At 44.4% G+C, this 27,042-nt stretch overlaps 2 protein-coding genes across 17 annotated transcripts in view; one reads left to right on the top strand and one right to left on the bottom strand.

Annotated features, from left to right (window-relative positions):
* relch (RAB11 binding and LisH domain, coiled-coil and HEAT repeat containing) overlaps positions 1-17,818 on the bottom strand; it is a 26,777-nt gene extending 8,959 nt beyond the window's left edge. For 4 of the 15 annotated variants that reach the window (XR_013454044.1, XR_013454040.1, XR_013454039.1 and 1 more), the window contains exons 1-23: positions 17,270-17,753; positions 13,720-13,809; positions 11,805-11,876; positions 11,602-11,657; positions 11,361-11,474; positions 10,962-11,156; positions 10,334-10,428; positions 9,696-9,843; positions 9,449-9,573; positions 8,637-8,712; positions 8,464-8,559; positions 7,691-7,714; positions 3,808-3,920; positions 3,588-3,678; positions 3,213-3,284; positions 2,982-3,122; positions 2,638-2,802; positions 2,093-2,240; positions 1,834-1,990; positions 1,568-1,691; positions 1,277-1,325; positions 906-985; positions 274-380 (exon numbers count right to left, since the gene is read on the bottom strand). Coding sequence is in view for 10 of the 15 variants with exons in the window: in XM_040166714.2 (XP_040022648.2) it covers positions 274-380; positions 906-985; positions 1,277-1,325; positions 1,568-1,691; positions 1,834-1,990; positions 2,093-2,240; positions 2,638-2,802; positions 2,982-3,122; positions 3,213-3,284; positions 3,588-3,678; positions 3,808-3,920; positions 7,691-7,714; positions 8,464-8,559; positions 8,637-8,712; positions 9,449-9,573; positions 9,696-9,843; positions 10,334-10,428; positions 10,962-11,156; positions 11,361-11,474; positions 11,602-11,657; positions 11,805-11,876; positions 13,720-13,809; positions 17,270-17,753 (2,822 nt within the window). In the remaining 5 variants the exon portion in view is untranslated. Of the gene's footprint in view, positions 1-273; positions 381-905; positions 986-1,276; positions 1,326-1,567; positions 1,692-1,833; positions 1,991-2,092; positions 2,241-2,637; positions 2,803-2,981; positions 3,123-3,212; positions 3,285-3,587; positions 3,679-3,807; positions 3,921-7,690; positions 7,715-8,463; positions 8,560-8,636; positions 8,713-9,448; positions 9,574-9,695; positions 9,844-10,333; positions 10,429-10,961; positions 11,157-11,360; positions 11,475-11,601; positions 11,658-11,804; positions 11,877-13,719; positions 13,810-17,269 lie in introns of all 15 variants that reach the window. The other 11 variants (XR_013454043.1, XM_078095806.1, XM_078095807.1 and 8 more) reach the window with 7 other exon arrangements.
* pign (phosphatidylinositol glycan anchor biosynthesis, class N) lies at positions 17,537-27,042 on the top strand. Of its 2 annotated transcripts, none has more exons than XM_040166724.2 (29): positions 17,537-17,914; positions 18,773-19,023; positions 19,187-19,308; positions 19,499-19,597; positions 19,789-19,895; positions 20,103-20,227; positions 20,344-20,474; positions 20,579-20,698; positions 20,842-20,882; positions 20,979-21,038; positions 21,167-21,259; positions 21,546-21,601; positions 21,836-21,914; positions 22,111-22,293; positions 22,420-22,559; positions 22,992-23,091; positions 23,278-23,370; positions 23,564-23,655; positions 23,919-24,024; positions 24,116-24,224; positions 24,362-24,464; positions 24,604-24,706; positions 24,888-24,974; positions 25,160-25,215; positions 25,321-25,396; positions 25,503-25,576; positions 25,933-25,975; positions 26,065-26,117; positions 26,252-27,042. In XM_040166724.2, the coding sequence occupies exons 2-29, from the start codon at positions 18,797-18,799 to the stop codon at positions 26,370-26,372; spliced, it is 2,799 nt and encodes a 932-aa protein (XP_040022658.2). In that variant the 5' UTR covers positions 17,537-17,914; positions 18,773-18,796; the 3' UTR covers positions 26,373-27,042. The 2 variants fall into 2 exon arrangements, with proteins under 2 accessions (XP_040022658.2, XP_040022657.2); XM_040166723.2 differs by having other exon boundaries at positions 17,881-18,457.

Raw genomic sequence — 27,042 nt, 5'->3', positions numbered from 1 at the left:
ATCGAGTTTTTTTTCTCTGCCATATTGCATCAATTCACGCTCACGAGCACTTCCAGTACTCTAGCGGGATGCAATCTTAACCAGCATCATTTGAAATCATCTGTGATAGTTTTCATTGAACCGCTTGCTGACCCAGTAACCATATGAGCCACTAGAATGAACCTGCTTGAATGAGGGTCAGCATCATGTTTGTGATTTCATACACATAGTTGTGTGGTAATATTAGATCCTAAAGGAGCTCTTAAAATGAAACCGTTCTTTTTTTTGTCTCACCCCAGCTCTACAAAGGCGGCCTTCAGGCTGTCAAGAGGCGCATGGGACAGAGACAGGGTTGTCATGACATCCTCCAGGAAACCCACCAACAACTTGCGATCCTCGTCCTTCAAATAAATTATAAAATGCTCATCAGTTACATCACGTCGGCGGCAAAAATATTCAAGTTGACATTTTGATATGTACACGTGTGCTAAAGGTCTACAGATTCATAAAAGTATTTTGGGACCGCAAATATCTTTTTACCCATTTAGTATAAGTTGAAATGGGATTTTCTGATGTTTAGTTAACGTGTTAACATTTTAATAAAAATGGAGAACGTGTCCACAGTGTATTTGTAAGTACAGCATCATTTTATCAAAATAGAAACATAGAAACAAATACAATGGTATTTCCCTTGTGTTAAAAAACAATTACCCAAAATGTACTGTGGTTCACAATCTGTAATATAACATACACTAAAGAATAAGGGCCAAAATGCCTCCACATGTAAACTAACTATAAGAGAAAATCCTTGGCTCATTGCCTGTTTACAGATTTCTCCTGCGAGTCAGCGTAGAGTACCACAAGGTACTGTATGACTCTCCACATCCCGTCTGCCACTATTCCCAAGTGGCCCGCTATTTGCTTACCTGGTTATAACAAGTCAGCACTCCAGTGGCATAGATGGGCACTGTAGCTTTGGTGAGAATATCATTCCCGGTTGAAGTATCTGACAAGAAGAATGAAACTAGACTGAAATAGTTGTAAAATGTCTGTTCACTATTACATCAGCGGAATTAAAAAAAGAAACCAATGTACATTTAAATATGACATGCTGAGGTCAGGTGCATTGCACTGCGCATACAACTACATAATTGTTCGTTTAGCTGACTCCGAATAGCTTGTGTACACCAACAGTGTCTGTGCTTGAACTCCACCTACCAACATTCTCAGGGGAGAGCTGAGAAAATCTCACAAGAAATAACAAAGGTGTGTTTGTGCAGGTTTAATCTGCCCTCACCAACATTCTCTTCAGATAATCGCAGGATCTCTTGGAACTGTGGTTTAACCTGAGGGGGGAATGGGAAAAAAATGTCATCACTACATTCGTAATTATAATATATATAATATTTGCTTCAACGTATTATTTAATAGGTGAACAGTTCTCATTAGGTAACAACCACTCAACTTATTTGTAGTCAATAGATCAAGGAATTACGGGAGCTTTAAGTTGAGATAAGCTGAACATATAAAAACCACTCAAACCTTATATAACAGTGTTGTGGAAGCACTATGAGTCACATGTTTTTACCTTAGTGTTGGTAAAAATCTTGCCGAAGGTGCGACAGAGCCTCCAGAAGAAGCGAGAGAACTCATGCACGCAGGTCGATGACGTCACGTTGATGCGACCAACAATCTCTATGAGCTGCGGAAGGCTGGAGACAGCAGACGAGAAGAAAACCAGTTTGTGTAAGCTTTGGTGATGCCATGTACAACGCTGTCTCTATACATATATGACTCTACGTGTGTGTGTGGGGGAGGGGGGGGGGGGGGGGGGGGGGAGAGTGTATTTCTCACAGTTGGTTGACCACCCAGAGCAGGCTGTCCCAGCCAGTGGTTCCTTCGTGCTCCAGCTGGTAGTCGTAGAGTAGCAGCAGGGCACTCAGCATCTCTCTGCTGCCGATGATGGTCGCCACGTCCTGGAGGGGAGATGCTGGCCTCGGGAACCGGGTCACTACCAGCAGGCACAAGGAACCAAATGTAAAAACTAACTGCTTTAAGAGTCACTACTTCTGCATTTGACCTGTGTGTGTGTGTGTGTGTGTGGTTTTCCTACCCTCTATTGTAGGTATCTCTCCGTTGAGTTTGGCCCTGCTGGTGAAGGGTGCGTTCTGCAGCACCACAGCAAACAGCGGCGGGATGAGAGACTGCAGGCCCGACAGGAACATGTGTAGTTTGTGTTCATCCAGAACATGTTCTCCTTGCTACAGAAATAGTAGAGAAGAGAAAAGAGAAGCTAAAGTGGCTTTCTTTTGTTTGTGTGGTGCAGAGATCTGCTGCTTGGGAATGAGGCGGTCTCTACAGATGCATGTAATGCACCGCCAACACAACTTTACGGAGGACCCGTTCAACTCAAACGAGGCTGCCCATATGGCGGGTCCATCAGTTCTCCATAGGATACGATACTCATATTCAAAAAGCACACATCTGTAGCATTGGATTGTTCCTTTCACTGTTTATCCAAATAAATGAGAGCATTCTGGCACATTTCCATTACAACTCTCGAACAAACCCTGTGCATCATGTGTACGTCTTCGGCTCCACCAACTCAAGAGGAGGTTTTAAGCCCAACTAAGAAGTTACGTGCACACAGGCAATTACCATAAGTAGCTTCTCTATACGGGCCAACAGTGAGGGGATGAGGGAGGATTGCAGGGTGCCCAGCTCCGTTGTCCAGGCAGCAAAGGCAGGAATGAAGACTTGGTGGACTGCACCGACCACCCTCTCTGATGGGTCCCCGAGTGACAGCAGCATCAGCTCAAAACCCTGGAAGACACACACACACACGCACACACACACGCACACGCACACGCACACACACACGCACACACACGCACACACACACACACACACACACACGCAACAAGGCTGTTTCAATATTTTACTGTTGTACATGAGAAAACCAAAGCATAACACGTTGTATTACATACATACGACACACCTACCTGGGAGTACTTGTCAGAATCATCTATGTAGCCCATGATGATACCCAGACTCTTGATCACAGCCTCTCTGACCATGTCAGCCTTATCCTCAGCGAGCATCTGTTGCAGCATGGACAACACCAAGGAGCTACGGATCTCCTTCTGCAAAGACAGAGCCGCTGCCTTCAGATCGTATTCTCTTATTCAAGTCAAATTAAATCAAATCTGTGTGTGTGCACAATATGTTCTTACAGGCAGGTACGGTGCTAAGGCTCCACAGGACTCTGCCACTAACAATCTCCTCTCTGGATATTTGTGGTTAATCTGCAGAAGAAGAGAGAAATATTTAGAGGAAAACGTTTTCAAAAAAAAAAATGCAGGAGCAGTAGTTGAAAAGAGTAAAGTAGCAGACTGGAGGGCAGCCACGGTAGAACGTATCATAAACATGCTGACCCTGTGGAAACCGCTATTGGCAAATTCTCAGCCTCCAAACTTCTGGGAGCTTTGGTTGCCATAAATGTGTGCGGTGACAAGCGGCAATGAAAGCAGCGCTGCTATCACATATAGCGCATTGGATACAAGCGTCGGCTAAATGACATGTAATGTAATAAGGAGGGTTTCCTGTACCTGTTCCCAGCACTGAGGAAGTAGCTCGGCCTCGACGCGCGTGGGACCCACGTGCCTCGCGAACGCGACACACCCTGTCAAGATCATTTGTCTTTTGGAAACACAACATTGGGAGAAAGTCATATAGTGCGACTAAACGATGGCATCTCTGCGATCATCATTCATCAAGTCGCTCGGTATACGGACACAAACACACACACACACACACACGCGCACACACCTCTGCTCATCATCGGGTCTCTTGATTAGGTTGAAGAGGATGTGGAGGAGCTGGTCCCTCTCTTTAGGCTCCGGGTGAAGGCAGGCGGTACACAGGATGAGTGGGATCAACTCCTGATGAGAGAAGTGGCATCCGTTCACATGACTTTAAATAGGAGAGCGCGGTTACAAACACACAAGGGGAAAGGATGGTCTGTGGCCAAGCAGGTCTAGACGTCTATGGAGGGGGGGGGGGGGGGGGGGGGGAGAAAGGGTTGATCAAAAAAGGAGGAGAGAATACGGGAAAGTCAAGAGGTAGAAACACGTTTAAAACCAACACGAGTCCGTTAACACCAGAGAAAACGACTTACCTTCAATACCTCGTTGGTGTTACACCAGGACTCATTTGGTTTGAGTCACACACACACACATACATACAGTTGGAGCCATGTACTGTAGAAACTTACAAAGTGCATGCACACACCCAGACACAGCTGCATTAAGACAGACACACACATAGACCTTTTTCTGAACAAATGTTTGTGAGTGCAGTAGCTGCCCGGAATGGTTTGGATCGGCGCTGTAGCCTGGAAACCGAATGGCGCTGAACGGGTCTATACATGCTGCTTGAGTTTCTCCTACTACAACGCGTATCTATGCCAGAGTTCAGATAGAGTTTATGGACTTTCCTGCCCTTGACACAGGGCCTCTATGGCCAAATTGTGGTCCGCCCTGAATTTCAGCAACACACACACACACACACACACACACACAAATTAAAGAGTGTATACGCAGTTAAAAATATAGAGTTTTTCTAACTTTCATTTTTTTTTCTCCCCCAAGAAGAGATCATGGTTTCCTGCCAAGTGCTGGAAGAGCGAGTAAAACCCCAACGCTGGACCGGTGAACGGACCCAGACGAGTTCAATTTGAGTGATCAGTTCAAGTGCGAAAAACCGGCAAACGAACCGCATTCAGGGTAATTTAACGTTACGTTCCATAAGACTCAGCCTCGGCCTCTGAAAGTACCACACTTCTTCTCGCGAGACGTTGGCACCGGCCTGATAAAAACAGAAAAAGAACCTAAGCACAAATCTGAAAATGCCAGGAAACCCACGCTGATCCCCGTTCGCTTTCCGTGTCAACTCGCATGTGATGGATGTGAGGACTCTTTCAGAAGGTTACACATCGGACCGGTCCTGGATCAACATGGTGGGCAGGTGGAGCGGACAGCACGACGCCAGCACCACCGAGGCTGGACGCGTTACTCTAAAACAGCCGAGCCACTGCGCATTCCAGTGAAAGGACGACTCTGTGCCGCATCCGGACGTTGCCCGTTTCCCACAAGAATCGTCCTCTGAAGACCTTTTTGAACCGTGATTTCTTTTGAAACTGCACCACATTTGAATAATCAAATAACATTCAATAGAAAATAAAAGCACAGGAGATTTGCAGATACAACTATCTACTAACTGTCCACACATATGCCTAATAATGCATGTTTATGTATGTTAAGTTCTTGATATAAAAAATGGCAAAAAAAGAAGCCAGGAGAAAGATGGCCTGTACCTCTCGCTGAAGAAATGTATTTGTCTATTTATGCTTCACAATGGTTTAGAATATATATTTATATATTTTTTTTTAATCCATTCTGATTTTCTACTGCTTTATTAGACAAACCGTACTTTGAGTACAAACAGCAACATGTAAATAAGTAATAACTCCTAAATAATTCTTGTAACAGCCATAATAAACCTCTTCTTTGTCTTTACAGTAGTTCGTTAAACATTAAAGTCAATATGGAGAACAAAAAGTCAACCCTTTCAGGATACATTTACTCTCCTCATGGTGAAACCACATGACCTTTGCTGAGATCCTCTACTGTGTCTTAAATTGGATAAAGAAAATAGTAAAGAAGTAATAGGTGTAAACACCTCAAAACAAGCTTTTACCGGAGTGGGAAAAGGATAATACAAGCAAGATGCTACAATGTAACACAGTAAATAGAAAATAAATAAAAAAAGTTGAATGATTAACAGAGTCTGATATTGCAGCCAGGTGGCAAGCACAGTTTTAAAGCATCATTCCACCGTTTCAAGTCAAACACCTTTTGTTCTCCAGTGGGTGTCACATTCAGACGACTAAAAGGTGTGCCTCCTCTCCTGCTTGTGCTGGTAAGAAAGCCTCAAGTTGCAAGATGGAAGTGTGAGCAGCTGTGTGTGTGTATGTGTGTACTCAATGTCACGGTCGGCGGAGCTAACGGACATAGAACAAAGTCCACACCACTCAGACCTGGAAGCCTAAATGCGCTGTGTTTTAATCTTTGTCATCCTCTCCCCCGGTTTGTTTTTATTCTGATTTTGCAAAGAGATTAAGTTCTCCTTAACTGTCAAAGTTTGAACATAACATAACCACCGTCATATGCAAAGCAGCCCGGCTGGGAACCACTCCGACCAGACTTACCTCTTTTTAAAAAAAACAAAAAACACATTTTGCGCCTTATCGGGTTTCAATTCAATGTGTGCAAAATTCAAGCCTGTAGTATTTGTGCACACGTGGAAACACATCGACACAAAGGGCATGCAAGCAGTTCTGTTTGGACCAAAAATACCTGTGCAGGTGTTTGCCTTACTACTTGGAGGGAGTGCTCACTTGTAAATGCACAATCCTTTTACCTACTTTCCTTCTCTCGTCATAGAAAATTAACTCATGAAAACAAAAGCAAAAATGTTGGCTGCCAGCTATTAAAAAGAAATAAATGCTGTTTTACCTTTAGTTAGATGGAAGGCCCTGCAGGCCTCAGGTCATGGGCAAAAAAAAAACACCTTTCTTTGGTTTGATTTAAATATAAGAATATGAAATAAGCTGGTTAAAAAATAGGTGCTAGGGTATGGAGTCAAATCCAGGTCAAAAGTTTTGTTCATCTGAAAAACAAATGTGAACCTGCAAATGTGCATACATTTGAAAAATACAACAATGTATTCAAAATAAAAATAAGTGCATGAAAAATATTTTCGGTTTGAATATAGTTTTCGCAGCTCTAGATTTTCTTTTAATAAACCCGAAAATATCCATCCATCCATTGTCAAACCGCTTATCCTGCACACAGGGTCGCGGGGGGGCTGGAGTCCATCCCGGCCAACTTCGGTCGATAGACAGGGTACATCCTGGATTGGTCGCCAGCCAATCGCAGGGCTACACAGAGACACACAACCATTCACACTCACATTCACACATCTACGGGCAATTTAAAGTCCCCAATTAACCTGATCCCCAGAGCATGTCTTTGGACTGTGGGAGGAAGCCGGAGAACCCAGAGAGAACCCACGCAGACACGGGGAGAACATGCAGACTCCACACAGAAAGGCCACTGGGCGGAATCGAACCCAGGACCTTCTTGCTGTGAGGCAACAGTGCTAACCACCACGCCACCGTGCCGCCCCCGAAAATATTGTTTTATTTATTTTTATTTTGAATACATTGTTATATTTTTCAATGTTCAACAACAAAACAGATTGTTTTTCAAATGAACAAAACTTTTGACCTGGATTTAGCTCTATACTAGGGAACGTTACGAGATTAATCAAAATCACCCCACAGCAGATAAATAAATGCACACATTACATGACCCACCTACTGTTAGGTTAAAACTGCATCCCATAAGCCATCTTTGCATATCAGTTAATATTCTGGGTACAAATGCATTTTGATATTTCCTGTTAAGAAAATGCAAGGAAGCCTCTTAAATAAACTGTCAGTGCTACAGTGCTTATAAATAAAAATTGAATAGTTATGGCAAGTTTGACTGTGGGGCAGCAGGTGTAGCCAACAGGAGGGCACAAATGACGCGTCTTTGGGCCTACAAATCGTTAGAGAACCGTGCAGATGAGTGCGTGAAAGACTCACCTGGCAGAGATGTGCAACCATTCTCTAGAAGAGAGGCATGCGTGAGAGTGAGAGAATGAGTGAGACGAAATAAAAACCCAGTGGAGGCAAAAAGGACAGCATACATGAGTGGAGGACAAATAGAGCAGAGCAGAGATGATAATGGCACCGGAGTTAACATCATAAAAAGAAGGTGAAATTCCCAATCAATGGATAGACACAAGCAGCTGGGTGTTGGCAGGTTGGAAGGTCTACAATTGGCACTGCAAATGTCTGAATGAGCGCTTTTGGATATTGGTTGTTAATTCTTGTGTGGCGATAAATGGCTTCTGATTCTGAAGGAGAAAGATGCTAAGTGAAGCATTAGCACATAAGATTTGATGCTTCAGAATGAATGTATGACACTTTGGAGACCACTGCCACAAAAACACTTGGCGCATCTCCATGCTGTGGAACACTACATTGGATCTTAGTTAGATTTTGGGAGTTCCTTGTGGCACAAACCAAGGACAGGGTGGTGTTCTTCCAAAGCAAACCACACTACATTTTTCTCACGAAAGGGGTCGGAAAATAGGGTGACTCACCAGCAGAGAAAATCTAAGAAGATATTGTTTGGATGGGAATTTTCACCAGCTGAAGGTGACCGTCCACTCTACAGCTTCCCTTAGATTTCCACCTCGCTTTGCACTGCTGCTGTGTGTGTGTATCTATTGGATTGTGCAGGAGTCCTGCAATGATGACAATAATGGAGGAGGAGGAGGAGGAGCAGCGGCAGTAGCAGTAGTGGGCTTTACCTCTCGTTTAGCAAGAAGCACATTCGGGACGATGTGAGGGAGGCAGCGGCCCAGCATCAACAACACACTCTCCTCGCTGTCTGCTATACGAGACACCTGGAAGTGAGAGGGCCGTCATGCACTGTACGCCAAGTGATCACAAAAGCACCCGTCTTCGTTCAAAATGTGCCGACCTCTGCTCCCAGGCGGCTGTCGGAGCACGTTCGGCAGAAGGACAGCAGGGCTTGCTGGAAGGCCGGGGACAGCTTTCTGCAACACCACCACGGGAAAAGGAAAAAGAAAGTGAGCAAATAACAGTCACCCTGCTCTGCTGCACCACTCGATCTGTACTCAACAAGAGCTGTGGAGTTTGGCCTGGTTTAGTTGGCATAACCCCTTGAGACACAAGACTTCTTGTTGTAATATTTACAGGTACGTTACTCTAAATAGAGAGAGAGCTGTAAGCATAAAGGGTTTCTTAGCAGTCGCCTCGGTACACCAGCACCTGTGCTGACTAACTGGATTTTGCCGCTGAATTTTTGGAACGGAGTATAAAAAAAAGGTATACAGGAAACACAGTACTCAATTTACCGGATGCTTCGTTAGATGTGGGTGCACTAAATATACTACAGCACAGGTAGGATAGTGGTAAGAAATGTTTGTACGTGGCCAAGAATCAAAAGTTCTTTCGTTGGGTTACATTTTTACCAAAGAGGGCAGCACATTGCCAGTAAGTGCTGATGTAATAGTCCATTCTGGCTGCAAAGGCAGATAACTACCCTCATCTAGTGGTGACATTCAGTAACTACAGTGAAAGGTAATGAGTAAACAGCATTTCATTGTGATTTGTGTGTCTCTAGTCTTTCAAATACCATCTGAAAACCTGATTTAGAGGTTCTAATTTATTGTTTCTACGATGTAACAGGCAACATCGACAAACACCTCATTACTGACATTTTTTATTGTGTCTAGTTTGTGAGATCCCACAGACTTCTTCAGGACTTACCGGTTAGGTTGAGCAAACTGGACAGGAGGCCGACTCTTCAGCGTATTAAGGGACTGTGGGTGTGTAACGGTTTCAGGCTCTGAAACCCCCCGGATGTCCAGATACTGGTTGTTATCGGTAGAAGACTGAGGGTAACACAAGAGAATGTTAGAATGAATGGGTCAAATGTCGGGCCTATGTTACACTACATGAAAGAAAACGGCAGGACACTGGTAGAATCAGCATGAATATCAAATTGATCAGCTACCACAGAGAGGGGGTTGGTGGAGGAAGTTGTGTTGGTGGTGGTGGTGATGGATGAGGAGGAGGCGGCGGTGTTGGATGTATGGTGGGAGCCCATGTCCAGAGTGGCTGGAAGTGGAGAGGACACGGTCCGCTTCAGGGTCTGAATCTCACTGTGGATTGGAGAAAAGACGACATGTAAGGACACCATCAGAAAATCCAGATAACTCCCAGCAGTGAAGAAGAGAGTCAATACGTCTTCCATCCAAAAGTAGCAGTAAAACTGTTCTGTAAAAATGCCACAAGAATTTTGGACAGCGGTAAAGCCAATCTTTCTGAATCTTATTATTTCATGCATTCATGATTTCCACAAAGGATTTTCTACCTCATGGGCTGTTTTGGTCTCAGTTATGGTAATAAAGTGTACTGAAGAATACATATATACATGATTCTATTTTTTCCCCGTGGTGGTACTGCTAAATGTTCCACTTGTAATGGCATACGACTGTTAATAAATGAATCAAACTGTGTCAGTAAAATAGTATTCTGACATACAAGGACACGTACGTATAAGACACATGCGCAACTCCAGGCAGTGGCTTAGTATTTTTTTGCATTGTGACTGATGTATATCAGCAGAAACATGCACTCAGGCACACGCACCTCTGCAGTTTCTTCATCTGCTCAGCCAGGCTCTGCTTCTCATTGTTGAGGAGACTTATCTGGTATTCCAACTCTTGGATGACTTCTTTCTGCTGCTACGGAGGGATAAATAAAAATGACTTTATTGCACCAGCTGAAGGGTGTGTTCTCTAAAAGGTCACCTCATGAATTGATGATATCTTTATTTAAATATAATAACGTGCCATTTACTTCCACAGCCATTTGAATGTAGAAAGGGCAATTCAGTTTTTCATCATTATCATTCACACTCAGTAGGCCGCCTCCTGTACTTTGTGCAGCAACGACTCAAAGAAATTGACCTTCATGGGACACGGCTGCCGTCCCTCGAAAAGCGCGTGAATGCACATTTTCAGTAAAAGAAGGAGCAAAAAGGGGCTGTTTGCAAGGTCCATCACTGCCACAGAATAGCGACAATTTTGAAAACGCAAAGCTCCTGATGCAGCCAAAAGCAAAATACAGCAAAGCCAAAAATCCAACACTGATGGATGGACGGTACAGCTTGTGGGACTCCCTGAATTGCCTTTTCTTTTGCCTTTATTCGTGTGAAGCACTTTTAATTCCCTTGTTGTTGAAATGTGCAATACGAAATAACACATTAGACACCGACCTGATGCGAGAGGTCAAGCTTCTTGGGGGGCTCTTGGGCCGTGCAGTTTCCCGGAAGATCGGCAAACTCCACCCCTACGGACACGTTAACCATGTCCCGAGGAGAAGGGAGAGGGGCTCCACAGTTTCTGTACAGCATTAACAGGTCGGGGGGTTTCGGGGTGTTGAGGCCGACATCATCCCACAGCTCAAAGTCCTGCAAATGCATTAAAGACAACGGCTGTAAACGGCTTGTGGCAGACGGGTTTTGGGCCTCTGCAGGGACAAAGCAGGAACTCATGCAGGCGAACTGGTCAGCTGATGAGTTATTTATGTGTCCTAATGCTCACCAGTCAGATGCCTCCTAATATGCTTTTTATTAAGAAGCAGTAATAAAGGAATTTGATGTGAAACGGTTTACCTGATCATCATTTTCATCAGAGAAGGTGATGGACGAGAGCTTGCATTCGTTTTTTAATAAATACTCGTTTACAAGGAAGTTCAAGGCTCTTTTCTCCAGCGGGCGTATGGACTCCTGAGGCAGAGAGGGCAGAGAAATTGTGAGATGACTCAGACAAAGTCTAGCAGTGACATCATCACAGGGTGTAAAGGAACACATTTTTAAAAAGTATTTTAATCCTCAACAGTCAAAGATTTCCCACCTGAATCTCAGGACTTGACTTGAAGTTTTTTCTCTCCTGAGAGGGACCTTCGCTCTCTGAGAAATTGAGAAGATTTTAGATGAGTTTCGAAAGGATGCTGAGCGTTAGTCATCTAATGGAATTCCCTCAGAAAAAAAAAGATAGAGTAAAAAGCTGTAACAAAAGAGGGTTCAGGTGGAGAAGAAGTTAAAAGTCCGCCACACCTGCTGCCTGAGTCAAGTTGGCGCGCAGAGCCTGAATGGTCTCCTTTGCCTTCCGTAGCTCAAACTCCAGCACTGGACAGGAAGTGACAACACACACACACACACACACGCACGCACACACGCACACACAGGAAATGCATCCAACCGAAGACAGGAAACAAACAAATAAAAACAAAGATGGACATGAAAAACAAAATCAACCACACAAAAGATTGTAAGAGTCATCAAACAAAACAAAACAAAAAAAAGGGGGTTCATGCAAGTCATGGCACGAAGGAACGCATGCAGCAGAGGATCATGGGAAGCCGGCTCGATGATGGCCTGTTTGACGAGTGTGTGTGTAGCCGAGGAGAACAAATCTACTCGCGCTACCTGAATGTAGCCTCGGAGCTGTCTGACGGAGTAATTAACTATTTGGTTTCAAGCACTGCTAAGAGGGTGTTACTTCTTCTTAGCCAAAAGTAGGCCGTGATAATTCACCCAATGGGGGGGGGGGGGTTAAAACTCAAGATTCAAAATGTAATTTGGAACACGGTGTGTTACTGCAAAAGAAAGAAAATAATTCACAATAAAATGAGCAAGCCGTCTTATACAAATCAGAGGCAGCAAATATTTGGATTTTGGATTTGGACAATTTGGCCAAACTATCACCCACTAAAGAAAGAACACACAATGATCTTCAACACATTAGATTATAAAAAACACACGCAAAAAAAAAAAGAAGGGATGGAGCAGGAAAACTGCGTTGCATTCGCTGTGCACTGAGAATCGGCCCTGTGATGTGATCCGGTTGACCTCCCCAAATCTTTGTCCTTATATGAAGGTTTCGTTCTTAACGTTGCAGTATGGAAAGTGCAGAATGCTACAAAAACTTTCAGTTTCCAGAACTTTAAAAAAATACTATATTCTAGGAAAGTGAAAGGCCAGCATCACATTAAGACAGACTTTTATGACCAAATCCCTCCCACTCTCCCTACATCCTTATCCTGCTAGACGGACGGGGGCAAAAGAGTGCACAGGATGCAAGCGCAACGAATGGAAAACCAAGAACTGAATCAGGAGGATTAATTAAATTAAAAAAAGAAAGAAGCAAAAAGCTAGTCTGGATGGAGTGACTTGTCCAGTATTGGTCACTGGGGTTTGATCAACGTCAGGTGAAAGCCAGAAAAACCTCAGAGTCAGACAGCTGGAGGCCGGCCTCTTGGCAAGAGGAACAGTGTGGGGGGGAGAGAAGTGGGACGGTGCCAATTTGGTGAATAAAAAAACGATTTCTTGTTATTTGGTAGGTGAGAGGGAGCATGTAACCAGCATCTCTGCTGCGTGGTTCCAAACGTGTTACCGTGTGTCAGTATGTTCCCATAGACTGTCAAAAGCCTCAAACCATAAGCAACCTAACAAACCTACCACTTTAAAACACACATTTAGGGACATCTATCATTCATAGACATGTAAATGAAAATGTACAAAACGGGAAGACACGCTTTTCATGCTTGGAATTGATGTACAGTACGGAGGTGGGAAAAAAACAAAACAATCTAATCTCAAAGAAAGAAAACAGAAATACTAAAATACAATCTGTGCTTGCGTGACAGCAATGGCCGTCTGCATTAAAAGGCCATTCACCTGTTGGCTTTCCTTTAGTAAACAGTGGGAAAATACTGCAGATGTGTTCAAGAGACAAACCTCTGCTCATGACTTTGTTATCACCACTAAAGCAGCTCCTATGCACCATTGCCACGGTTACAACGTCAGATCCATATCTTAATTGCGTGATGGCTTGGATTATCCCAACATCCCTATCACACAGGCTTTGATGCGGCTCGTATCGTCTCCCCCAACCCGTCCCCATTCTGTCATTACCCCCCCGATCCTGCAGTCTCTCGCTTTGAGCTCCGGCGGGCGCGGTTCATCTCACCTGCCACTCGCTCGTCCGACTCGCGGTTGCCGTCGTCCGAGTAACGGGCGAAGTCCAGCGAGTCCAAGGTGCTGATGCTGCCGGCTCGATCTGAGCAGAGGACACAAAGACGGAGACGACGGTGAGACGAGCGTGCACTTCACGTGGCGTGACGAGTACTCCGCTGTTGAGCAGCGAACACAGCTCACCGATGGGACAGGAACACTGAGGCTGAAGATGTTTATCTATACAAAATAGGCACCACAGCAGGGAGGGGGGCTGTGGGGTGGGGGGCTCTTAACTACCAAAGCAGGCCAACACATGGCCCCTGTAGTTAGGGGATGGTGAGCAGCCAACAGGTGGAAACTTTTCTTGAATTCAGCTCATACCTTTTGAAAACTATGTGGGACGGTTATAAAAAACATGAGTCACTGCACATGCGGGGAAAACAAATCCATCATAAAATGTGTAAAACGTTCACTTTGCGGAGCCCTTACACCCGTTTCCAAACCAACACCTTGTACCAGCGTAGGCATTGCTCAGTCAAAGAGCGGAGGCGGAGACAGAGGCATATATGCACGCTCCTATTTCACCCAGTCAGGTTGGCCTGGTGCCTCAGCCAATGGTGTTAGTTTCCCTCCATATCGAAGTGCAAGACTGAACTATTTGTTCTCCTTTGCCTCGGATACCGTGGAAGGTCACGCCAAGCAAGGTTTTTGAGCCCAACTAAAACAATAACGTAAAAATATGTAAAAGCCTTCGTCTCAGTTAGTTGTCATGCAGTAGTGACCCTGGTGTTGTTGGGCTTGACCTCAGAGTACGGTGTTGTGTCTCAATGGGACGATTCCAAGCGCCTGCAGAGTTGCTAAAGGCAGCAGTTCCTGGAATGGCCACTAGAGGCCCATTTAAATGATATTTCGGCTTAAGATCGAGTGCCAGGAGGGGCCAGGTCACTATCTGCCTGAAACCTCTGTGTCACCCGGGCCACCTCAGCTCCATCGACCACATCTTTTTTGGACAAGCCGCGAGACAAGACTGCTTTATCACTGCCAAGATGGAGACGACCATCTTGTGTGCGTCATGTGTTCTAACGTTTGTTGCAACCCGTATCTGACTGTACAGTGATTGTGCTCCTGAATTGGCTGAGAGTGTGTCTGTGTGTCATTGCTCTGCCTTTTAAGAGGTGAGGTTAACCCGTCTTTTTTCCCCAAAAGGAGAGGGCCTCCCGCTGTCCTCGCTTCCTGATAATGTCTGAGAATGAAGATGAAATCTCTACGCTGAATTAGTGGAGCGCAGTGGTTTTAGGAATTGCACAAAGAGGAAGAGCATGCACACACATACATGTGCCTAAATATGTACGAAAAACAAGTATCTCTTACTTGACACACACACACACACACACCCTCTCTCAGGAGTACGTGACACTCACAATCACACACTTTGAACTTTATTTGTACACTGAATAAAAGTACACTGTAAATAAGCTTCTTTGCCTTGCCGGGGGTTTGTATTGAAAAATACTGATACTAATCAGTGTTAAAGGGTGCATATGCACCGAAACCTGCACAGATGTTTGTCCGACAATTTCAAGATAACGATAATATATTCAATGAAAGTCAGTAAGCCTCTGCATGAACTGGCCATTATTGTCTCCTGGAACATGGTTGTAGTTTAAAACTACAGTTAATAGCCGACAGGAATGATGATACATTTCAGATTAGTTCCACTGCCACTAGACAGATTGATAACACACAAGCAAGCACAGAAATGTATATGTGAAGCTACAATATGACACATTTCAAGTAGCAGATGATGATGAGCTACACTTTTGGATTCGTGTTCAGGCCGACACTTTCTGGTATTGCCGACAACCTTGCACTTTAAATGACACTCGAGCTCAAATTCTCATTGCATTTTTAGAAAAAAGAGCAAACAGCAACCACACTACTCAACGGAGAGGGGGACTGCTGCTCACTTGCTGCAAATTAGCAAGGTGCTGAGAGGTGCCTCGCTGTGTCATGTGACTTGGAGCAGCTGCAGATATGATGCTGCTTATAACGCAGCCATTGTCCAATCACATGCTTACTGCAATTGACTGTGAATAGCTGACCGCCGCTGGGCATGTGGACAATATCAGATGAGCAGAAGAATCCAAACCATTTCCAAATACCCGATACGATCGTCCTTTCAGCTCCCTGCGATGCTGTGACATTGTGCAGGCCCGAATTGTTTACGATGCAATCAATACATTGACGGCAGAGGTTGGCTCCTCTGCTGGGCGTTAAGTAAAAAGCAAAGCATTGAATGTGTTAATAATGACAGTGAAATCCTAGTAGAACCTGGCTGACCAACTACATCAGAAGGCATTTGATCCCCCCCCCCCATCTCCAACCGTATCTTCCATCCTTCAAAAACCAGGAAAATGATTATTCTAGTGATCACATGAGGCCATGGCTGGATTATGCTGGAAAAGTCCATTGCCTCCTCAGTCAACAACTTCCATCAGCTGCTTCATATGCATCTATCTGCAGAGGGTGGATTTGAATGATCAGCATTGTCGGATTTGATATTTTCATTAAACCTTCGCTCTCGTCAAGCTAATAAGAGGGAAATAAGGTTCTCCGTGAACACACCTGAGAGTTTCACAACAGCGGAGCGGTCGAGTCACGTCACGCTTCATTCTCAAAAACTATTACAGGGTTTGTACGCACAAGCCAGACTATGCATTAGCTTTCTACAGGGTGCAGGTCAGGCAGGGTGCCGAAGCCAACCGGACAGGACAGTGGCCTCGACCCACACAACTCCTGACACACCAGTTTTTGTCCATTTCTACTGCATGTAAATGAGAAAATATCTCTCTAAATTAAGTCCCTATTTTTTCTCACCATGTATATATATATATATATATATATATAAAACATATACACACACACACAATATTTTCATTGTATAAACATTTGGCAATTTTCCAGCAGGGAGGGAACCACACCAACCCTAACCCTTTATCTCGCCAAAGGAGAAAAAGTTACTGACACAGTATTGTGTCATGGGATATATTGAAAATAAGAAGTATGAGGCAACAGGATTCAAACTATTCAAATGAATGACCAAAAATGACCCAGTCTATAAAAACTGTGACAGGCAACACAACATTTCCAAATCGTTTTGCGTGCAGATTCCAACCACACGCACAACGGTCGATGAGGGATAAAGTTCATGGAAACACTTCTCCTGCAGCTCTACAGCGGGCTTCGCTTGTTGCGGCTCGTGCTGTGACCGTGAATACAGTTTCCATGGCGTGTTTGTTGATGCGTGCAGACTTTCCGGTCACCGTACGATCCCGGATTTCTGTAACGACAACGTCAGTCGAGCTGCCCCTCGGAACCCGCTCAGTGACCGCGGGCCCGAGCAGGTGCAGCAAGGTGGATAGCGTCATCTCACAATCTATTGGCTCTAGTGTTATACGATCGCGTTAGTTAGGCGGTGGGCTAACTCTACATGCAGCCGCATTAAAACACGGAGTTAGCCTTCCGCTACGTGGCTAGCACAGGTAGCGGTTAACGTTACTTACGCATTGGTCCTCCGGGTCCGAGTACCTGATCTTTGGCAGGCGGAGTGCCGCTCTGACGCTCGAAGTTGCCAGGGTTGGAGAAATAATCCCGCAGCCTCGGAAGCTCCCTGCCCGCTTCCAAGAGCTCCGTGTGAAACTCCAGGGCCGTAAGGATGTACTGGTCCCGTATTAGCTGAGCGGCGATACCGTCCACAGATATCCGTGTCTCGGCGGTGGCTGCCATAGCGGAGGTGGCCGCGGTCGAGCCCGAGCCCGAGCCCTCACCGCTGGGGCTCGTGCGGTTGCTAGACAGCAGAAGTGTCCGGGGCTCGGTGTCAGCAGGTGGAGAGAAAGGATTACCTGGCGACGGCCCGGGTGCCCCGTCGCTGGGACTTTTCTGCGTGTCAATCGTTTCATTGGGTCGCCGATCAGCCTCCTCCTCAGAATCACTGAGGTTGAACGGGTTGACCGACGCCATTTTTGCACTAAAAGGATTTTTAGCCATCTAAGCTAGCTGAGCTAGTCAGAGCCACTTCTTCCTGAATGGACATCAAACTAGCGATGATAGGTGGCTTTTGGCACGGGGGGCAATGCGAAGGTGTGATTGGACATATTTGGCCCAAAGCCCGCCTCTTTTATGGGATTGTAGAAGATGATTGGATAATGGTAAGAATGAAAAGAAAACCGGGCAGGGCACATTTGACAGCTCATACAGCCTATTCTAGCTAATATATGTGATATAAAAATGACATTTTCCAGTGAAACTGCACTGTAACACTGCAGACTGTAGTTTGATGCTTGAACTCCATGTGATTTAAAAAAAATAGAAAGCCATGTGAAAATATACGTAGAAAGAGCGTTTTTTTAAACTACAGTACCCACAATTCAGCTACAAGGTATAACGCCTAAATAAAGAGACGAAGAAGAAGAAGTCAACGTGCCTACGTCAAAGTCATAACAAGGAAGTGAATGGTGACTGCAATTCCTCCACTAATCTCCTTAGAACGAGGGCGGTTGATTTTGTAGTAGGACGCATTTAAAGATTACGTTGATCTAGTTTTGCGCAACAAATCGCGTCGGGTTCTCTAGACGACTGCGAAGATCAAATGGAAACTAATTCCGGCGAATAGTGGGTAGTTACCTACTTGGATCGATCTGGTCTCACACTCGTACATTAGCCAGCCAGGGACCCTCGTTGACATGTCACAGGTAATGCTCTTTCCATGCCAACAGGTGTACCTGCTTCTCTACGTCAGTGTAATGTCTGCTGGCCCCAGTGGAATGAAATCATTCTTAGTCACATCTTCTGCTCATTTGCTAGTAGCATATGGTGACAGGAGGATTAAGCAATTAAGCTGTTTTCCATTGCCCAAACTATGGCTTAACACGTCTATATATTGCTGAACCTTTCTAATACCTCCTTTTTTTCCATTTGTACTAGCTTTTTAATCCACAATTGTATATTGTGATATGTATGTTTGTCTGTATTTGCCTCAGTCGTCTTTTCTTTTCACCCTTTTGCAGACCTAGCTCGCCCCGCTGAGGAAAATGAGGATGATCACCTTCCTCCTGGTTGGACTAATAGTCCACGTGGTCTTCTTCCTCTCCATCTTTGACATCTACTTCACCTCTCCCCTGGTCCATGGCATGACACCCCACGCCACCCCCCTGGCACCGCCTTCGTCCAGACTGGTGTTAGTGGTGGCCGATGGTCTTCGAGCTGACAGTTTCTTCACGCTCCTCCCGAACGGCTCGTCCAGGGCCCCGTACCTAAGGTTTGGAAACTGGAGCAGTGAGCTTTGAGCTTCCCGTGCAATAATTAGCCCAGTTTAGTCAAATAAAAGTGTATGTGTCTGCCATGACTGTGATTTTAATAGTTTTTCCTGGTCTGAGTAACTTGTTTGTATGTGCACATCCATGTGTGTTTCTCTATATCAGGAGTGTGATTGAGGAGAAGGGCACATGGGGTGTTTCACACACACGCGTCCCCACCGAGTCTCGTCCCGGCCATGTCGCTCTAATCGCTGGCTTCTATGAGGACGTTAGTGCTGTGGCTAAAGGTAGGTAGGTGTGTGTGTGTGTGTGTGTGTGTGTGTGTGTGTGTGTGTGTGTGTGTGTGTGTGTGTGTGTGTGTGTGTGTGTGTGTGTGTGTGTGTTGATACACAAAAGGCCGTGTAAATATGGGTGACTGCTGCTGCTGTAGTGTCAGTTTGTGAGTGAAAGGTCATTGAGCGTTTTTTGTGTCTTTAGGGTGGAAGGAGAATCCAGTGGAGTTCGACTCGGTCTTTAATGAGACCCGACACACCTGGTGCTGGGGCAGCCCTGATATTTTGCCAATGTTTGCTAAAGGTACGCAAACATACACATGCACAGACCGTTACGTGAACCACACAATCAGGACCACCAAACCTAATCGGGATAAACAATCCACATTTATTTTATTCCTCACAAGTACTGCTTACATGTTTTTTGATTTGTTTTTGAAATGTCCTTTTAAAATTCCTACTATTGGGGCTCATTAAATGCTGTGGGTTTTGCAGGTGCAAGTGGAGGCCATGTGTATACCCACACATATCCAGCAGAAGAGGAGGACTTTGCTTCCACAGATGCCTCCAGGCTCGACACCTGGGTGTTCACTCAAGTCAAAGTATGGTAGTGGAATAACCAACTATAATAATGCATGTTGTAATAAATACATTTTAAATAAGTACTGAATAGTTTTTCGGGGTTTTGGATCATTTTGCTTGAGAAAAGCTTTAGTTTTCCACCTTTCTATTCAATGATTCCAACGATGCTGTTTGCACATTGCCATCTTGCATGAATGTTAGTATGCTCATTTTCCTCCCTGCTCTAGTCGTTCTTTCAGTCAGCGAAGTCTAACGCCAGCCTGAGGGCCAATCTGCTTCAGGATGAGAACGTCTTCTTCCTGCATCTGCTCGGCATTGACACAAACGGACACGCTCACAGACCGATGTCACAGTGAGACACCCGTTGATACTACTTATTGATGTTTTTACATCACTCCGCAGGACATAGAGTGAAATGAACCAAGTAACATTGATTTCTTTTATCTTCATCATCTCTCCTTTGTCAAGGGAGTACCTAGACAATATTGGCCTAGTAGACACTGGTGTTGCCGAACTGGTGTCTATGGTGGAAGACTTCTTTGGTCATGATGGTAGAACGGCCTATGTGTTTACCTCCGATCATGGCATGACGAACTGGGGTAAGACTCTTATTTCAGTGTGTGTCTGTATACGATGGAAAACAGACAAGTCTTCACTGGAGTCTTTTCATACCATCTGTCGACGCGTGTGCACGTGTCTCCAGGTTCACACGGTGCAGGTCATCCGTCAGAGACCCTCACTCCTTTAGTGGCGTGGGGAGCTGGAGTCCACAACGCCCGCAGGGCCACCGGACCCAAACCATACAGTGACGGCTTCCTACAAGGTTGTGGACTCTTGTAATACAGGTTTTATTTAGCTTAACTCTAGCAGCCAGGTAGTCCTACATCTACTAAAGACATTTGTTTATTATGTCTAAACTATGTTTTCTCAAAGTAGTTGTGGTTTTTAATGCGTACGGTTTTTCAGATTGGAAACTGGAGCATCTTCAAAGAGTTGACGTCAATCAGGTTATGACATAGTTTGTGTGTGTGGATTTATTTATACAAGGTGTTATTGTACCACAACAACTAGTAAATAATATATATTTTTATTGTTTTCTGCAGGCAGACATCGCGCCCCTCATGGCTTCTCTTATTGGCGTCCCCTTCCCACTTAACTCCGTTGTAAGTCCAGTGATAAAATAAGGTCAAGATAAATAGTTGTGTGATTTGTATCAATCAGTAATGTAACTGAAATGATGTCTTCACACATCTTCATCTTCACTGTACACATGTATTTTCTGTCTCTACAGGGCATATTGCCTCTTCTCTACCTTAACAACAGTGAGCACTTCAAGGCGGAAAGCATGTACACTAATGCTATTCAAGTACTAGAGCAGTACAAGGTATGAAAGTATCAAGTTAATTACATGTTAATTATTTGTGTTCCAAAAAGGCCAAGAAAACAATCACTTGTAGCTTCACTGTTCAACTTAAATAAATCACAAGTAACAACATTAAGGAACAACGTGATCACAATATTACTGGTTTATAACAATATAAATTGTGCTATAGCTTGGACATTTTAATGTTTCAATAGTGATACAGCTCTTGCTGCACATATCTTATAATTCATTCATTTGGTTACAAACGTCTCTGGGGACTGAGCTCTATATATATATTTTTTTGTAGATAAAAATGACCCAGAAAAAAGAGACCACCTTGCCTTTTCTCTTCACCCCATTCGAGTAAGTACAATTTTTAAGTTCATGACTTGCTGCAAATTAGTAACATGACATTCATTCTTTACTGTGTGTTTTACTTTTTTTTTTAAAAGGAATCTTTTTCCGGTGGTTAGTAACAGTGCTCAGAAATATTTTCAGTTGAAACATTGAAGTATTCCTTTTCCGGTGAGCGTATTTCAGACCACTTTCAAAGGCAATTTTACGCATTCTTTATTGCTTTGTCTCACTGTTTTCCAGACTTCTGACTGAGTCAAAACAATCACAGTTCATCAACACGGCTAGAATACTGATTCAGCTGGAGAAGTATGAAGATGCTGTGAGTATTTGGAAAAGTACATTTACAGCTGCCCAAGTAAATCAAAGTGAACTACTCAAACACATTAAGCATCAGCATCATGTGGTAAATGCTGTCTAATATGAACTAACCTTTGAGTCCTTTTTCTGTTTAATGTTCTCTGCTACATTTGATATTGCTGAAGTTGCCCGTTTTTGTCTCCCCTCCCTCTTGTCAGATGGCCCTGTGTCGGACCCTCATAGCCCGTGCTCTGGAGGGCCTGGCCTATTACCACACCTATGACCGGTTCTTTCTGGGTTGCAGTGTGGTGCTGGGATTTGTAGGCTGGACCTCCTATGTAGTCCTGGTCATACTGAAGACTCATGCGAACCTCAACAGAAACCCCAGTGTCCTCCAACAGGTCGGGGAATATACTGTGATCCCTGCTGATCTGCATGTGTAGATTCCTTCCTACCTGACACGTTTCTGGAACTTGAATGATTGATTGAGATGACATTATTGGCGTTGATCCTGTGTATGTGTGCAGATTCCCAGCCATGCTTTGGTGAGGCTGTCTCTGTCTGTGACCGTGGTGATCACTGTGTTCCTGCTCATCCAAAGGAGCCCCGTTACCTACTACGTTTACTGCCTGCTGCCTGTCCCTTTGTGGTACTCTGTGCTGAAGGAGTGAGTTACACACACACACACACACACACACACACAAGAGAGAGTGTGAAACAATTGAAAAAACAACAACATTGAACACAGCCGCACGTCACAATCTAAAGAAACTGATGTTTAAAGGGCATGCATGATGTTCTCTGTGAGTGGTGGAGCATCACTACACACAGACACAGGACGTCAGCAAATATCAAAGCACATCAATGGCAATCGAGTACAACGGCTTTTCATTGGATGTAATTTAACTCTCACACACACACACACAGACACACATTATATCAGGCACAGCATCAGTGAGGTGGTACTTTGATCCCTTTTGATGTGGTCTTGTATCCATTCACGGTTCTCCTCTGTAAATGGATGAAAGGACAGTCCCTGCAGTTTTTTTCGGTCTTTTCTCCCTGAAATAAAAGAACCTAATTACCGATTCCTTTTCAGGTCTGGAATTCTGACCGATTTATTTCGCTCGGCTCCCTCTCTGCCACTGTGGAAGTGTTTCGGCTATTTCGTGCTGGTGTCGTTTGGGATCGAGCTACTGGTAGGAGTCTCTAATGTGTTCTCGTGTAAGGTCAGATTCATAGTTCTGCTCTCGCAGGCTGGCGCAGCCTTGAATTGTCCACCGCGTGCAGTACTCATTACAAAGTGTTCACAATGTACCGGGCTCATTGTGAGCAGAAGAAGTTGCTTGGTAACGCGGATGACCGTGTCACTTTTCTGCCCACAGGTGGCGAGTTTCTTCCATCGCGCCATGCTAACTGTGGGCCTGGCTGTCCTCTCGCTGTGGCCCTTCCTGTCGGGACTCTTTGCCAAGGCCAAGGTAACTATGCATTGGACCACTGATTCCACAGTCACAGTACTAAAACACAAAGAACAGGCATGTGTTAAGTTTTGTGAATGCAAGGCAGAGCTTCTTAAAATATGAAGCGTGATCACAGTAGCAATTTCTGTCTTGACTAATTAAATGCTGAGATCACATGCAGTAGCTGATTATGTCCCCCTCTCTCCTGTAGTTCCGTTCATTGAGCTGGTGTCTCGGCTGCCTGTGTTTGGCTGCTTTCCCCCTGATGCCTGTTGTGGGCAGAGAGCCTAACGTACATCTGGTGTGAGTGTTTATTTCCTTTGACAGTCCACCACAAGGTTTCGCTATTTTGCTTCCCACAGAGCAATAGAACGACTATGACATAAAACCACTTCAAAACAAGACAAACTTAATATGGTATGCATAATGGAGGAGTCAGAGAATCTCAATCAAATCGACTGCTAATCAGCTGCAGCATCTTTATTCAACGTGCGTGCAAAATGAGGCTGCGTGTCAGGAAACACGTTTGTTAATAATAACTTCATATATGATGTTTGTTTGCTCAGTACCTTTGCAGGCGTACTCAGTCTCTTCACTTCCGCCTGTTACCTCTGGTCATCACGACCGAGAACAACAATGCACCTGAGTGACAGGCAGCAGTTTGTGTCCCAGGTAACTACAGTCCACATCATGTTGTTCGTAGTTGTGTTTGTGTCTTTCCTAAAAATGAATGATTTTTTTTTTTGTTTGTTTGGCAAACTAGATGCTCCATGTGGCAGTGTGTGCGTACGTTCCATCGCTGACACACTCCAGCCTTCAGCAGAAACAGGGCCTGCCACTTTTAAATCAGGTCATCAGCTGGAGCACATTAGGTAGGTTCAGATTTACGGCATAAAATTTCATAGGGACATTATAATCCTCATAGATGGATCTCGTCCCGACTAACCAGTGACGTGCACTATTACGTGCCCCTCCAGCACATCTCACCGTGTCTCTGGTCTCTTCTCAGCGTCTTCCATGATTGTTCCGTTGTTGAGCTCAACGCGTCTTTTCCAACGCCTCCTCAGCATATTCCTCTCTCTCACGGCAACGTACCTGCTGCTCAGCACTGGGTAGGACCAGCAGTTACACACACACACACACACACACACACACACACACACACACTTCCTCCAGCTGTACTAACACGTTGAACCTTGAGTTTTAATAATAATATCATAAAATTTCTAATATGTGTTTTCTCCCTCCCAGGTCAGAGGCTTTGTTCCCTCCCGTGTTGGCTTGGTTGATGTTTGTGTGGATCAATATTGAACAGGAAGCCATGCTTGCACAGGGTGTCTCTGGCAGACAAGAGGTAAAACTATGCTTCCATGCTTTTTAATTTTGATGAGCAGCATCACATCCGCTGTATTTACACGTTTTCCCCCAAACAGTCTGTTTCATCTTGTATTGGCATATGTTCACCTATATTTTATTAAAATATGCATTCTGGTGCCTCCTTATGTGGTCCAAAGAAAAATGTATTTCTTTTTCAGCTCTCGACAATTGATTTCTCCGCCAACATCGACATCACCAAACTCCGACAGCTGAAGTTGGACGACATCAGGAGATCGTATTTTTTTGTATCCGTTTTGCAACGGTGACGGCTATAAGCGTGCAAAGATAAAACCCTTTTCTGCACGAGTGCATTTGGAAGGAGTGATTCTGTCTCACGGTTGTTGTTCAGGCCAAACTACATCTAATTAGAATATTGAAAAGGTTATGAGGAAATTGTTTCAATTTTTCCTTGACCATATATGTTTTGTAGGTATTTTTTATAATCACCGCTTTCTTTGGCACAGGGAACATCGCTTCCATTAACAGGTATTACATTTCTACATACATTTATAACTATTTATTGCCCAAAAGTAATTTTTTTTTAGTTTGTAACTTCACTCACATCCTCTGCCTTTTTCAAATTTCTTCCAGTTTTGACCCAGCGTCTGTTTATTGTTTCCTCACTGTCTTCAATCCCTTCCTTATGGGAGGGCTGATGATGTGGAAGGTACGGTACAACTGTGTACCCTCATACCTCACAATTTATAGATATATGTTTGAGAAATGCGTATGTTTCGACCTTGAATACTTTATATGTTCTTTTGTTCTTCCAGGTTGTCATTCCATTCATCATAGTAATGTGCACATTTGAGACCATCCAAGTTGCAACGCAACTTTCATCAAGAAGGTAAACTGCTTTCAAAACGAGACACTGGGCTCGTCTGCTATCGGGGCAGTTCAGTTACAATCCTTTGATCTGTACTTCTCTGGTGGTTGGGGGGACTTGCGTACCCAGTACACGTAAACCACATCTGTTTTTGGTTTCGATGCAGTTGCCTCTTAAACACTTGCGTACAGAAAGAAGCTTCCTCTTGCGCACTATATATAGAGTTGAAACAATGAGTCAGCTCCAATAATTAAAGAGTTTTGGCCGTGTGTGAGGAGGATCTTTTATATAGTGTTTTTCCTATTGCGTATGTTCCTAAGGTAAAATGTCTCGCCTGTAATGCTTTCCTCTGTTCTGTCTGCACTCTTCTTCTACAGCTTGTTCCTCATTGTCCTGGTCATCTCTGACCTGATGGCTCTGGTAAGGCTGTGTGGTTAAAGATGCACTGGGATGTTCTTCCTTTTTTAAGTACTGCATAGTAATTCTGAACTTCCTCATCCTCTCCCCAGCACTTTTTCTTCCTCGTGCAGGACTACGGCAGCTGGTTAGACATTGGCACAAGGTTGGTCGACTCGGAAAATCCATGGTTTTGATGAATTACTAATTATTAACTTGACTCACGTGCGCACACATCGCTTTGAATGCCATCTGTGATGCACACGGTTCCCCATCAAGTTATTTCTCTGTCTCTTTCAGCATCAGCCATTATGTGATAGTGATGTCGATGACCATCTTCCTGATGCTGCTCAGTGTGGTAACACACATTCTCACCTCGCAAAGACTCACTCTGTGGAGACACAAGAAGCACTTCCCCTAACTAGTGTCTCGCTTGTGACATCGACAACTTCACAAGAAATACTGAATTCTCAACAACCGTTGTCTTCCTTGGAACAGCGTAAGAAACACGCTCGCTGTCTAGGACTTAAAACAAAGTCCTGTTACATTGTAACCTCTCGTGTACTCAGTCGCTGTTCCAACAGCATTTTTTTTACATTAATGATTAATTAATTGACTGAGGCCGGTGGAATTTTACTGTATTTTTATATGCTCTTGCCAAGTCGGCCGACTTATGATCCTCTCAAGAAGGCTGACATTGTTTCTTCTGAAGCTGCCTAAAACATCTTCTTGTTGAGAAGGAAGAGGGAGAACTTTTAATTTATTGTGTTTTCTGAACCAGTCCAACTGGGGGAATGGAAAAGGGAATTTTCCATAATGGGACCAGTGTGTTGTATTTACTGCAGCCATTAACAGCATCAAGCTTGGTGTCCAGTACAGTTTATGTGCTCTTTGTTTGTACATCGCGACGTCCCGAAGCTCTAGGCTGAACTTAGAAGCTCAAGGGGGGGGAAATGTGTCGTGTGGCCCCCTGTAGAGCCCAGAACCCAGTGGCCACCACTGGGATTGTGGTTGCAGTTGGAAACGTGTAAATGCTTGATCAGATAAGAACATTGGGATTGTTAGTATGTTTTAATAAAAACAAAACACAA

Source organism: Gasterosteus aculeatus, chromosome 21, assembly GCF_964276395.1.
Source record: "Gasterosteus aculeatus chromosome 21, fGasAcu3.hap1.1, whole genome shotgun sequence".
NCBI classification, from domain to species: Eukaryota; Metazoa; Chordata; class Actinopteri; order Perciformes; family Gasterosteidae; genus Gasterosteus; species Gasterosteus aculeatus.
The sequence above is the reverse complement of the archived record's forward strand: the minus strand, read 5'-3'. Positions and strand labels throughout refer to the sequence as shown.

Coding starts and splice junctions, on each gene's coding strand:
- pign (XM_040166724.2), top strand. CDS start 18,797: ATGAGGATGATCACCTTCCTCCTGGTTGGACTAATAGTCCACGTGGTC. Junction 20,228..20,343: donor GCTCACAGACCGATGTCACA/GTGAGACACCCG, acceptor TCCTTTGTCAAG/GGAGTACCTAGACAATATTG. Junction 24,025..24,115: donor GGCAGCAGTTTGTGTCCCAG/GTAACTACAGTC, acceptor TTGGCAAACTAG/ATGCTCCATGTGGCAGTGTG.